Raw genomic sequence first — 15,663 nt, forward strand, 5'->3', positions numbered from 1 at the left:
TGGCTAAAAGAGATTAATTAAATTTAGGGGACTAGACTTCAATTATTGGATAATTGAGTTATTAGGCTAAGGAATGCTAGAGGAACAAGGGGTGAACGAAATTATGATGGGAGCCCATCATATTTTCATCCATAGCCTTATCCAGAAGGTTCCATGGGCTGCTTAGAGTTTAAGTTGTCCATTAGGATTTTGACTGAAACCCTAGCAGCCGACACAAGTATATAAAGGACCCCTTAGGCCCCAAAAACGTGGACAACTGATTATCTAGGGTTTCTAGTCGTTTTTGGGCAGCCTCCTTTCTTCTCCTCTTCATCCACATTGCATATGGTGTTTGTGACTCCATTAGAGGTGCAGCACTTGAGGCACTAAGCTTTTGAAGCCAATCCAAGCAAGGAATTGATTGTTATTGCTATATAACAATCAAAGGTAATTCTATAAACTCTAATTCAATTTAGAATATGTTAGATCTAAGTTTGTTAGTCTTGGATTTAAATCATGTACAATACAGAAACCTAGATCCAAGCATTAGGGTTTGTATGAGCACATAAGATTGTTCTTATGCATAAAACCCATTAGTTATGTGATATTATGTTGGTGTGGAAGACCCCGGGGGGAGCCCATGGCATTAGATATAAGATCATATGGGGTAGTCCATGCCATTCCTAGGTAAAGACCATGTGGGGTAGCCCATGATATTGGATGTAAGACCATATGGGGTAGGCCATGGTAGTCCTAGGTAAAGACCATGTAGGGTAGCCCATGACATTCGTGATGGATTATATTGCATGGTTTTTGTGGCATGTTATAGCTTTATTAGCTAGCACGATATGTGTATGTGAATGTGTGTGGTATGCTCTGGGAAACCTACTAAGCATTTCGCTTACAGGTTGTTTATTTGTTGCAAGTACTTCTGACCCTAAGGGCAAGGGCAATGCGTGATGATGTGGCGCGCACTCTATATCTCTTTTAATGTATTTAGGACCCTCTGATGTTTTAAAAAGAAACAATGAAGTAATGAATGTTATTTTGAAAACATGTGTTTGGAAAACTATGGTTTATGAGGTTGCTTTTGATTAACTTAAAAATGAAAAAATTTCTTTGTAAAATTAGGTCGTTACATTTTAGTCCAAAATTCAAGTTCTTATCTACATGTTACTATTTTCGTGTAACTTTCAAAGTCTTTTGATTTTTACCACTTAGTTTTGATACAAACTTCAAGTTTTCTTAACGACCAACTATCCAATCTTGTAATATCTATATGAAATTGTCATTTTATTTGTGTATGTATCTATATTATTATATGCATATTTATTATTGTGGTGGAGTGGGGTAAGCTTTATAATTATTACAAAGTTGAATCACTATGTTATTTTGTAAGTTTGATGGCTTACATAACGATTTTTGATAGATATTAGTGGATAACATCTTATAATTATATCTTGGTCTTTTGATAAAAACATGAAGAATGAAATTGAATCCCTAAGACATGTTTAACTTTCAAATTGCAAAAAAAATTATTTTTCTATAATTAATGTCTTATATACCATTCAATTAAGACAAAATAATGAAATTTTTGTGGATCTAAATTGTCATGATTGGAATAATAATAATATGTAATTTATTTTCGACTTAATGACGATGTTTATTTTTTTATCTAAGATAAATATAAAAGCTTAATTGGTTAACACTTTAAGTGAGAGGATGGTGATAATCCATTACCATTAAGATCTCATTTTCTTACGTTGCTACATTTTAACCAAAATCATTTGTTTTTTTTTATTATTTTATAAATATTACATATTCTCCATCAGATCATTTCGCATTTAAGTTCAAGGACCACAAATCATGAAGAACTTGGTATGATAAAAGAAATGTTCGACTCTCTTACTTTTAAAGCTATAATGACCAATGTATATAACCGTCTGTTGGATGGCAACAGATGGAGGCAAACTTGTATACTAGGTTCGTGATAACTAGACTAACAAGAGATCACTAAAGCTTTGTTACCGGTAAATCTATGATTATGTAAAATAAGACAATTATAAATGGAATGTACATGTTATCTACATATGTTTGTTTCTTAAACATGAGTAACAGATGTTATTAAAGTCGGTTATTCATTCTGAAATTTAGTTTTTGGAACAGATGGTGTTTGAGGTGTTTTTTTTTCTTTTTTTTTTTTTTTGTGATAAAAAAAGTAGCCATTGGCTCAAATTCTATTATAGATAAGGAGCCAAGTCTTTGTTGCATGGGTTTCAAAGGAAGCCATAGTAGGCACAATTAAGAACCTTAATTTGACAAAGAAAAAGGGAATTCTGAAAAGAAAAAAAATACTATTCTTATTATGAACCTTAATTTGACCTCAAATTTTTTTTAAGGGAATTACCTGGAAGTGGTAGTAGTGTTTCCTAGGAGACTATGCTGATTGTTTTACTAATTACGTTTTAGGAGACAAAGTGGTAAATGATATCTTTAATTTTTTATTCAACTCTTATAGAAAAGAAGTATGTATGGACTAGGCCACCAATATACATGGGGTTTCAGGTGCTATGATTTTTGTTATTCAATACTTCCGATTAGGTCTCATTAATCCATACCTCTTTACTACTTAATAGTACCCCTTTAATAATTAGCTTTTAATCATTAGCTAATGATGACATGTTTTTTATTAATTATGATTACTTTTAATATATATATATATATATATATATATATATATATATATATATATATATATATATATATGAATAATTAATATTTATAATTAATAGTTCTTTTAATCAAGTATTTTATAAGCAACGATCCATTTAAAATTTAATCTAATATCGTCGCAATTAATTTAGACATCGTATCTGAAATTTAAGCAACGACCCATTTAAAATTTCATCTACAGACGTCGTATCTGAAATATCAAGTTTCCTCCAAAAGATATCTATTGAATCCAAAGGTATATTTTCACCTGCATTGAAATATAAATTAATTATTTATCTAACATTTAAAAATCTATATGTATGTTTTAGTTGAACATACAAACCTGAAATCGAGTAGAAAGAAAGCATGCAAGCACATGGTAACCCACAACTGTTACGTAGTTTGCAACCACAATTTGAAGAGTCTAACATCAAATCACCCAACCATTGGATCTCTCATAATATTATATCTAAAGCTTCGTTTGAAACATGGCCCCGCAACAATTGGAAACACAACAAGTTGTAGTGATTGTAGCGAACAGTCAAGCTATTTTCAAAGCTTTCTTTGATCGAAGTTAGTTGTGATTGAACGACTTGATTCATCCGTTGCACAAACTTATCGAGATTAGAATTTGCAGAGTTCAAAAAAAATTTTAACTTTGAATGTTGACTCTCGGCTCTATTGGTGGTGTGGTTTCCAAAATTGAGATGTTGATCAACCCAGACAGATACAAACATTTCCCTATACTTGCTTAACCATGTATCATCTATGTATCTCATAACACATGTGAAGTAAAATAAATTAACAAATAAGTACATAAACAATAATATGAAAGTTATGATTTAGAAAAATAGTTAATAAAAACAAGGATACGTGGATATTTTATCAACATTGATTGAAGTCGTTGGTAGTTGGCCGTGTATGCCATCAATGTCGGAGACCCAACTAGTAAATTCCATAGTATTCCAAAAGAGCCACGGTCGTCATCCAACGTGATAATTTTGCTGGAAATTTTTAAAATGTTTTGCTCGATATGCCATCTACAAAGTTGTCGTGTCGCATCCGGAAACACTGTTTCACATGCATTGATGAGTGCCAACTCTCTATCTGTGATTATTACACGTGGGTGCATACACTTATCGAGTGTTGACTTTACACAGTTTAACACCCAAGTATAGTTGGCCTCCTTTTCTCTATGTATAAAGGCAAAACCTACAGAGAATGTTTTTCGAGTTGAGGTCACACCAACAATTTCTACAAGCGGCTTATTATATTTGTTCGTTTTGTAAGTGGCATCTATCATCAACACATGTGGAAATGCACGCCATATCTTCCAAGACGTTGGATGAACGAAAAACAGATTCTCCAACTCATTTGAATCGCCTGTAGTAAACTCATATAAATAATTATTGGTGTGCAAAATGGACATAAGAACCTACATTGGAGTTTTTCCTGCTTGCTCTTGTCTGCGAATCTTTTGTTGTGCGTTATATATCGTTTGAATTACCGATACATTATTTTCGTTTTGCCCCTTCAAGGTTGATAGAATATCACGTGGCGGCAAGTTCTTTCTTGTTAGATCTTCCACCAATCGAGTCTCGTCAACAGATAATCGTCTTACAAACGGATGACCCTCCATATGTTGTGCAGGTGGATGATTATGATCATCACATATCACCCTCAGCATCCATTTATTATGTTCTTTCGAATACTTTCCTCCTAGTTCAAATTTACAATTAGTCTTTCTGGTTCCAGATGCTCTAACCGTGTTAGTAGCTTTATATTCACCCCCATAATCACACATAAGTACGATTTTATACACAAAGTTGTTGGCATACGCCTTTGATCTTTTGTTGACAATTACATATCCTAGAGAACGTGATTTGTTTTGTGTCCACTCAAACAATTCCTTACGAGACTTGAACATCTAAAATTGAATTTTACGTGTTATGGTTTATATGAAAAATATAAAATGTTATAATGTAGTATAAGTATGTAACATGTTTCATGGAAAATGCCGAATTTTTGATAGAAGTATCTTCATCTCGAGCAAATATGTTGATACCAAATAACTTAAACATCACTATATACTAAATAAAAGCATCAAACAATATAATATTCTTAAAATTAAAAAAAAAATGTATTAACGAAAATTAAATATGTACAATTTAGAAAATTTACATAAACTATATTAAACCTTTTTTTGATAAAAAAAAATTTTTAAAAAAAAAAAAAAAAAAAAAAAAGATATGTAACAACTATAAAAAATTATTATAAAATTTGATGAAAAAAAAACTATTATAAAATTTGGTGTTACGTTAAATTATAAAAGGTATAAAGCTCTTCGAAATAGGTTGTTTATTTTGATATGTTTATGTCAAATCGATATGTTTATTTTGATTTGCATGTTTTATCTATTAAGTTTTAAGTTGCATAAATAAATATAGACAACAATTATTAAAGGTATATATTTAAAGGGTTGAAATTGAAATACTTCTAAAAAGATAGGTTGTAAACGTAAAGTTATAGGATATAAATTGCTTACTTTGTCTTTTAACGTAGCAATACACCCGCCGCAAATTGCCAGAAGCAACCAAAAAGTGACTTTTGGTGATTTCCCTTGATATCATACAATGTCCGGCGAGTTTTTTTTGCATCTCCTTCTTTTGTTCTTTTTCCGACGATGATGGCAAGGTTTCAGGTGACAATTCAGCCTCTAGATGAGAGATACGTGACGATTCCGTCGACTTCAGCTATATGTCACTAGGTGATTTCCGTCGAGTTTCCTTTAATTTCTCTTCTTCTCGTTCTTTGTCCCACGGTGATGGCGGTCGTTCAGGTGATGATTCATCCGCCAGATGAGAGGGAGGCAACGATTCCGTCGAGTTCAGGTGGTCATGGTGACGTTTCAGACTATTTCCGGCGGTTTATCACGCTTTAGGCGACGATTTCTGGTGACGTTTTAGATTTCTCGTTCTTTTCGGTCGCTATTTTCTTTTTCACGTTCCTCCCCTCTTCTCCGGCGACGCCAGCACGGTTAATGGTGGCAGTATATCACCGGCGGTGGTGGTGGTTGAAGATAATGGTTCCGGGAAGCTATTAGATTTTAAGAGATTTGTTTATTAGTTAGGATTATTAGTTAATCATTTTTATTGCACTTGTTTATATACATGTATGGTGTCTTATTGTTTGATTAAGCCTCATTTATCCATACTCCTTCACTACTTAATACTACCCCTTTAATAATTAGTTTTTAATCATTAGCTAACGATGACATGTTTTTTATTAATTATGATTACTTTTAATAATTATATATATATATATATATATATATATATATACATTAATATATGAATAATTAATATTTATAATTAATAGTTTTTTTAATCAAGTATTTTATAAGCAACGACCCCATTTAAAATTTAATCTAAATGGTTTTGTATACAAACTTTTCAACATTAAATATATTTAGTATATTATTTTAAAAAAATTATTTTAAACATTTTAAACAAACTGTAACTAAATAACTTACTTATAAATACTAAATTTGACTCTTACCTGTAGCATAACATATTATTTTTTACTTCAAAAAATAATAAAGATACTACAAAATAAATGATAAATTTAATTTTGAACATAAAGCTTAGTTTCATATGATAATAATACAAACTAATTAATCGTGAACATACATTTGCAACAAAAACTAGGAAATAAATGTTTAAAAATATTTAATTTATAAAAATATCATTTTAAGTTTTAAGTTTTAACCCAATTGTATTGTATCAACTTAAATAGAGGTTCAAAAATGAAATTTTGACGCAACAAATAATAAAAAAATCAAATACATTCGCACTTAATCTTCAATATGTATCCAAGGTGTTTCAGAAGTACGAGACCTAAGTTGATTGAATAAATCAAAACGCGGCCAATACATAGTTTGCCATGTAGATGCAGACGCACTTTTATGGGCGTTCCAATAACCTATGGTAGGCGGCATTGGGTAATTTCCTTTCACAAACACCGACATATAATGGATACTGTTTACAAGAGCCAACGTAATGGCTCGGTGGGGTTGGAACTCTTCAGGACCTCTCCAAAGAGGGAAGCATGTCGTATTTTGTTCGTAGCTTAAACAATGAACGATCACGCCAAACTTGTTGGCAATCAAGTAACCACTCAAAGGCATATGACTGATATACCTCATTGAACCCGTCAGTAAAAACCCTTTGGTATGTGTAATATTGACTCTCTAACTCTTCAAGCAATTGTTTTCGAATATAAAATCACTGGTCTTCATTATACCCCAAACAAACAGCTATTGCTCGAAACCCACAATTTCCATCACCTTCTACATCATGTATATCGTCGATGTAATCATGAAATATATCTGGAATAGCATTCATTCGGAATGGATAATGCCTTTGGGGGTTCATCATTTAAGTTAATTATGAAATATGTTTGTAGATTAAATTTTAAATGGGTCGTTGCTTATATATTAGATTAAATTTTAAATGGGTCGTTGCTTATCGTCGCAGTTAGATTAAATTTATAATTAATGTCTTATATACCTTTTGATTGTTTGTTAAAGTTTTCTTTAAATTTATTCACTACATCATCGCAATTAATATCGTCGTTTGCTACAGACGTCGTATCTGAAATATCAAGTTTCCTCCAAAAGATATCTATTGAATCCAAAGGTATATTTTCACCTACATTGAAATATAAATTAATTATTTATCTAACATTTAAAAATCTATATGTATGTTTTAGTTGAACATACAAACCTGAAATCGAGTAGAAAGAAAGCATGCAAGCACATGGTAACCCACAACTGTTACGTAGTTTGCAACCACAATTTAAGGAGTCTAACATCAAATCACCCAACCATTGGATCTCTCCTAATATTATATCTAAAGCTTCGTTTGAAACATGGCCCCGCAACAATTGGAAACACAACAAGTTGTAGTGATTGTAGCGAACAGTCAAGCTATTTTCAAAGCTTTCTTTGATCGAAGTTAGTTATGATTGAACGACTTGATTCATCCGTTGCACAAACTTATCGAGATTAGAATTTGCAGAGTTCAAAAAAAAATTTAACTTTGAATGTTGACTCTCGGCTCTATTGGTGGTGTGGTTTCCAAAATTGAGATGTTGATCAACCCAGACAGATACAAACATTTCCCTATACTTGCTTAACCATGTATCATCTATGTACCTCATAACACATGTGAAGTAAAATAAATTAACAAATAAGTACATAAACAATAATATGAAAGTTATGATTTAGAAAAATAGTTACTAAAAACAAGGATACCTAGATATTTTATCTACATTGAATGAAGTCGTTGGTAGTTGGCCGTGTATGCCATCAATGTCGGAGACCCAACTAGTAAATTCCATAGTATTCCAAAAGAGCCACGGTCGTCATCCAACGTGATAATTTTGCTGGAAATTTTTAAAATGTTTTGCTCGATATGCCATCTACAAAGTTGTCGTGTCGCATCCGGAAACACTGTTTCATATGCATTGATGAGTGCCAACTCTCTATCTGTGATTATTACACGTGGGTGCATACACTTATCGAGTGTTGACTTTACACAGTTTAACACCCAAGTATAGTTGGCCTCCTTTTCTCTATGTATAAAGGCAAAACCTACAGAGAATGTTTTTCGAGTTGAGGTCACACCAACAATTTCTACAAGCGGCTTATTATATTTGTTCGTTTTGTAAGTGGCATCTATCATCAACACATGTGGAAATGCACGCCATATCTTCCAAGACGTTGGATGAACGAAAAACAGATTCTCCAACTCATTTGAATCGCCTGTAGTAAACTCATATAAATAATTATTGGTGTGCAAAATGGACATAAGAACCTACATTGGAGTTTTTCCTGCTTGCTCTTGTCTGCGAATCTTTTGTTGTGCGTTATATATCGTTTGAATTACCGATACATTATTTTCGTTTTGCCCCTTCAAGGTTGACAGAATATCACGTGGCGGCAAGTTCTTTCTTGTTAGATCTTCCACCAATCGAGTCTCGTCAACAGATAATCGTCTTACAAACGGATGACCCTCCATATGTTGTGCAGGTGGATGATTATGATCATCACATATCACCCTCAGCATCCATTTATTATGTTCTTTCGAATACTTTCCTCCTAGTTCAAATTTACAATTAGTCTTTCTGGTTCCAGATGCTCTAACCGTGTTAGTAGCTTTATATTCACCCCCATAATCACACATAAGTACGATTTTATACACAAAGTTGTTGGCATACGCCTTTGATCTTTTGTTGACAATTACATATCCTAGAGAACGTGCTTTGTTTTGTGTCCACTCAAACAATTCCTTACGAGACTTGAACATCTAAAATTGAATTTTACGTGTTATGGTTTATATGAAAAATATAAAATGTTATAATGTAGTATAAGTATGTAACATGTTTCGTGGAAAATGCCGAATTTTTGATAGAAGTATCTTCATCTCGAGCAAATATGTTGATTCCAAATAACTTAAACATCACTATATACTAAAAAAAAGCATCAAACAATATAATATTCTTAAAATTAAAAAAAAATGTATTAAAGAAAATTAAATATGTACAATTTAGAAAATTTACATAAACTATATTAAACCTTTTTTTGATAAAAAAAAATAGATAGTATTTTGTTACAATAAATAAATATATGTAACAACTATAAAAAATTATTATAAAATTTGATGAAAAATAACTATTATAAAATTTGGTGTTACGTTAAATTATAAAAGGTATAAAACTTTTCAAAATAGGTTGTTTATTTTGATATGTTTATGTCAAATCGATATGTTTATTTTGATTTGGATGTTTTATATATTAAGTTTTAAGTTGCATATATAAATATATACAATAATTATTAAAGGTATATATTTAAAGGGTTGAAATTGAAATACTTCTAAAAAGATAGGTTGTAAACGTAAAGTTATAGGATATAAATTGCTTACTTTGTCTTTTAACGTAGCAATACACCTGCCGCAAATTGACAGAAGCAACCAAAAAGTGACTTTTGGTGATTTCCCTTGATATCATACAATGTCCGGCGAGTTTTTTTTGCATCTCCTTCTTTTGTTCTTTTTCCGACGATGATGGCAAGGTTTCAGGTGACAATTCAGCCTCTAGATGAGAGATATGTGACGATTCCGTCGACTTCAGCTGTATGTCACTAGGTGATTTCCGTCGAGTTTCCTTTAATTTCTCTTCTTCTCGTTCTTTGTCCCACGGTGATGGCGGTCGTTCAGGTGATGATTCATCCGCCAGGTGAGAGGGAGGCAACGATTCCGTCGAGTTCAGGTGGTCATGGTGACGTTTCAGACTATTTCCGGCGGTTTATCACGCTTTAGGCGACGATTTCCGGTGACGTTTTAGATTTCTCGTTCTTTTCGGTCGCTATTTTCTTTTTCACGTTCCTCCCCTCTTCTCCGGCGACGCTAGCACGGTTAATGGTGGCAGTATATCACCGGCGGTGGCGGTGGTTGAAGATAATGGTTCCGGGAAGCTATTAGATTTTAACAGATTTGTTTATTAGTTAGGATTATTAGTTAATCATTTTTATTGCACTTGTTTATATACATGTATGGTGTATTATTGTTTGATTAAGTGGAAAAATGATCTTCAATTTACTATGTAATTGTTGGTTGTTGTTGGTTGCAGTATATAAATTGTTTTAATTTACGAAATATTGAACACGCTTTTCAAAGATGAAGTTGCAGTCTTCCATAAAAAAAATCTTAAATTACACAGTGGGTTGTCTTGTATGAAAGAATGTATATGTATTGGTTAATGACTCTGAAATTCTAAAAAAGCTGCAATTCAAAAAATCAACTACCTAAAAAGTTATGATTACCCTGAGTATGAAGATATAATCAAGGGTATTAATAACAACTCCCTTCCGATTATGAATGTAATAATCGGTCTTGTACATGTAATTAGATAGGTTCCTATGTTTAGAGTAGGTATTAGAGAAGAGTGACATGAAATTACAGTAGCATGAAATGACGTATGCTCTGTCATTTTCTTATGTTGCAAAAAAATATGGTTATCTTCATAATTTTTTGTAATTATATTTCTTGTATTTGACTAATTTTTAAGTATACATATGGAAATATATTGTTATTTCATGCATTTAATTAACAATATATATTTGATAAAAAAAATCCCAATTATAACAAAATATTTTAATCTTTAATTATAACTGTATAGTAATTTATTTTTCATGATTCAAACAAGTGATGAACTAAAATCTTTGGTGACTTGAATTTAAGGCTAAATGACAAATATCACTCTTCTTTCATATGTTTGGGTATTATAGCAAAATATTTTCATACCGCTACATTGTTGTTTTCCATTTATATATAAGTCCCTAGGAAGTTCACAAGCTATTTAAAAACAAGCGAAGGAACAAGTTCACAAGTTATTTGAAATTTCAAAATGAAGTAATTTCATTTGATTGTGAGTTTATCGAGAATCGGTTGATAAGTACTTGAGACACTTTAAGCAACACTAAATATATCTGGACCATGTATGTGGTTTTATGAGATAAAATCAAGTATATATATATATATATATATATATATATATATATATATATATATATATATATATATATATATATATATATATATATATATATATATATATATATATATATATATATATTATCATTCTATCGAGAAAGCATGTCAATTAACGTAAGCGTATTGAGCAACGACAAACATTTCATTGTCAAAATGTAATAATTTTTCCTGTGGTTAATATCACCTATCATTTTGGTTAATTTTTGGTTTGTTTAATAATAAATTAACAATAATCATTAGTCTTATTTTTTATTTAATCAAAAAATCTACATAAAGCTTGGGGAATTGTGTGGTAGATGATGCATCATTGCCACCTTGGCAGCAAACATCGTCCCTTCCCTGCAGTTTGGGTGCGGTCTTGACTACAGTACGGTATATTTTAGCCCTACAGTTTGGGTGCGGTCTTGACTACAGTACGATATATTTTAGCCCTGCAGTTTGGGTGCGATCTTGACTACAGTACGGTATATTTTAACCGCACATTTGTCTCTCTCTCAATTATTTTTATTTAGAAAACTAATTTTTTTTTTATATTAAAACCAATTCCTTTAACATTTATTTCCAGCAAATATGTATTTAATTTTCTTTTTCTCAATTTAGCTCTTTTCTCTCCCCTCCGTATCTTCCTTTCTATTTTTTTTTTTTACTTCTTTTTCTTTTCATTTCAAGATAATAATAAATTTGTCAATAATAATGAACTATTTTTATTATATAAACTATGAAGTATGGTTGCAGGGCCGGCCCTAAGGGTGTGCAAGGTGTGCATCCGCACAGGGTCTCGGAAAAAATAGGGCCCGAATTTAAAAAAATTATATAGTTATAAGTATGTATATGTATCGTTTTGTTCAGAAGAAAATCAAAAATGTAAGTCAGCTTAGCCGGTAAAACCACATTCCTAAAGCGTGCTTGTTGTTGTTTGATGTGGGTTCGATCCCTGCCGTTTTCATATTTTCAATGAGATCAATTTTTTTTTTATTTAAATAAATAGAAAAAAGTTATATATCAACCCCTCAAATTTAGTAGTTAATTCTATTTAATAAATCAATTTCCTTAACTTACAAGTTTGGCCTTCCAAATTTTTATAATTTCACATTTTGAGTAATTTAAAAAATTTGTTTTTCATTTTTTAAATAAATAGAAGTTACATATCAACCCTTCAAATTTAGTAGTTAATTCCATTTAATAAATCAACTTTCATAACTTACAAGTTTGGCCTTCCAAACTTTTATAATTTCACATTTTGAGTAATTTAACAATTTTGTTTTTACTTGTACAATTTCATTGTGACCTTTAGATTTATATATATATATATATAAAATTATTTTTATATAAATTGTTTTTAATGTTTTTTTTTTCGTGTTAACCTTTATATATATATATATATATATATATATATATATATATATATATATATATATATATATATATATATATATATATATATATAAACTTACTTTTAGGGGCCTTTTTTCCGTGTTTGCACCGAGCCTAAGATAACTCAGGACCGGCCCTGTATGTTTGTATGATAATATGAGTAATGTTTTTTATTTTGAGGTAATGATATGCTATGTTTTTATTAAAATTAAAGTTTTTAATAAATTAAATTGTTAAAAAAAATATGACACGACTTCTTTAAGTGTTATAGAAAGGAATCATATTTTTGTTGTAAAATATGATCTGGCATTTATGATGTATTGAAGGGATTGTAGTTTAAATGACACAATTTCTTCTAAAAAAATAATAAGTAAATAGAAAATTAAAAAAAAAAAAAGTTATGAAAATGATGGCATGCTATTCTTGAACCCTTTTTACTTCCACCATTAACATTCTTTCAAAAATACGGAACTTCATGATATGAAACAAGAGAACTTGCATCATGATGATTTAAACTTAAACGGGTAAATTCAATGTTTACAGATATATTTTGGATTTACGAATAATATTATGCTTCCATAATTCTATTGGTTTAATTTAATTTAAGATTATCAATTATCATCTTTTTTTTCCCTGCCCATTCTAACAAATATAATTAGACTAAGACTCCTATATTATATGGGTTAAATTAAAATAATATATATAAAAGTCAAAATATTTAAAAACTTTGAATTTATAAGAAAATAAGAAAAATAATGAATTATTATAATGAAAATGTTTTTTATCTTTTAAACTTAAATAAATAAAATAAATTAATGAGCTTTAATTTTGAAAATTTTGAAATTAAAAGATAAGTTCATTAATGAAATCGATATATAATTATATATACAATTATTATATTAAAATATTATATACAATTTAATAAAATAGAAAAAAAAAACTAATAAAATGACTTATGGAAAAAAATCAATTCAAAATAACCATAAAATGGTATTTGGCAAATAGAATGAGAATGTAACAAATGAAAAAAAATAAATAAATAAAAAAATATATAAATAAAAAAAAACTTTTATTTATTAGAAAGAAAGCGTAAAACAAAGTTTTGACTTTTGAGTTAAAACTATCTACGCTTCTATATTCAAAATTGATACTACTAACTTTCAAATGTGATGAAATGCCATATATATATATATATATATATATATATATATATATATAGGAATGAGTTCTATGGAAAACAAATAACTAGAGCAACATCTCTACTGGAACCAATAATCAAATAACACGTGTCTATTTCTTTCTTCAAAAGTAATGTATTGTGGAAGTTATAATGGAAGTGATGTGTTGTCATGTTTTCATTGGTTCAAATATGTATTGCCCTAATCATTCATTTTCCATAGAACTCTTCCCTATATATATATATATATATATATATATATATATATATATATATATATATATATATATATATATATATATATATAACATTTGAGCTTAAAAAAAATAGAGATCTAGAGATTCAACATCAATCATATATTTCTCATTTGCCGCTTTAACGATCCGGCTTACCAACAGGGTCTGCCTAATCATAAATTATTATATGACAAAGAGGTATAATTATATATAATTATACATGCTTATACGTATATATCTAATCATAAATGATTATACATATATGTCTATTCACAGATTGAGTAATTATATATGATTATAATAATTGGTGATAGAAGAGGTGATGATGACATAAGTGGCAGTGGTATAAATGACGGAGGTGACAATAGTTGGGTCGGTTGGTGGAAGATGTGGTGGTAGTGTTGGTGGATGTGTTTGTTGTAGTGGATGTGAGACTTTTGGGTTTTGACTTCAAATTCAATGAAACTTTTGGAGATTGTTGCTTTGGAACCCAAATTTGCTTCATGGATTTCGGATTCACAACAACATTTGACGATTTTTGTGAATAAACTCGCTTATTTTTCGTTTAATCTTCTTCTTCTTTTTCTTTCTCATCTTTTTTCATCTTGAACAAACTCACTTTCCACAGCTTCAACTTGACAAGTTTGGATCAAATCTTTTGGAGTTTGATACTTGTGAATTTTTTGGATTACCGGCTTTCGGTAAGGAATCATTCCTTCAAATGAATCACAAGAACACAAAATATCATCGATTTGAACTCGAATCGAGCAAAAAACTTTTTCATCTTCATGAGAATCAACTTGAATCTTCTTGTCATGAACTTCAAGAACATCAAGAACATCAAGAACATCACATTGAACTTCATAATCTTGAACTTCAACATACTTAAGAGCATGAAGATCACTTGGGTTTTCAATTAGAGAAATGTATTATATATTAAACAAATCTCCTTTTTCTCATTTCTTTTGATTTCTACTACGAACTAATATGGACAAGACAATTTTAGTCAACCATTCAATCTTACAAAGTGGTTGAAAAATCAAGCTTTCATTATCATCCTTCAAACCTCCATAAGAAACCATATTACCCAATGAAAGCAACTCGCTTAACACCAACAAATAAAATTGATTTTCATTGACTTTGTATTTTGATATCTTCAACGATCACAACCTAAGAATTATACGGCGAGTCCACCATTTTTGATCAATCGATAAGATCTTGAGTTTTTTTAGAGAGAGAAAGTAATTGTGAATGGGCTTTCTGGAGAGAGAGAAAGTAAAAACCACTTGAATTCTAGTGAAGAAAATCGAATTATAAGTAGAATCAATAAGGAATTCGATTTCTAGAATCCAAACTCTCTATAACACGAAGATTAAAGATTAAAATGAAGAATCATCAAATCTAGAATGCTACCATGGACCAATTCTTGATCCAATCAAGAAAACCCACTCTGATACCAATTGAAGTGGTTAAAGATCGAGTGTTTGAAACATAATCAGAGTATAGATTGAAATATGAACACCAAATGTAAATATGATCTGGATGGATCAATTATGCTTTAGAAAGATACAAA

General features: G+C 30.2%; 1 protein-coding gene across 1 annotated transcript; it reads right to left on the reverse strand.

Annotated features, from left to right (window-relative positions):
• Positions 1–8,567: 8,567 nt before the first annotated feature.
• Positions 8,568–9,786, reverse strand: LOC145016625 (uncharacterized). The gene is made up of 3 exons (XM_078974880.1): positions 9,700–9,786; positions 9,151–9,222; positions 8,568–9,059 (listed from the first exon to the last, which is right to left on the reverse strand). The coding sequence occupies exons 1-3, from the start codon at positions 9,784–9,786 to the stop codon at positions 8,568–8,570; spliced, it is 651 nt and encodes a 216-aa protein (XP_078831006.1).
• Positions 9,787–15,663: the final 5,877 nt, after the last annotated feature.

The sequence above is a fragment of the Lactuca saligna genome, chromosome 9 (assembly GCF_052625555.1).
Source record: "Lactuca saligna cultivar CGN05327 chromosome 9, ASM5262555v1, whole genome shotgun sequence".
In the NCBI taxonomy this organism is placed as follows: domain Eukaryota; kingdom Viridiplantae; phylum Streptophyta; class Magnoliopsida; order Asterales; family Asteraceae; genus Lactuca; species Lactuca saligna.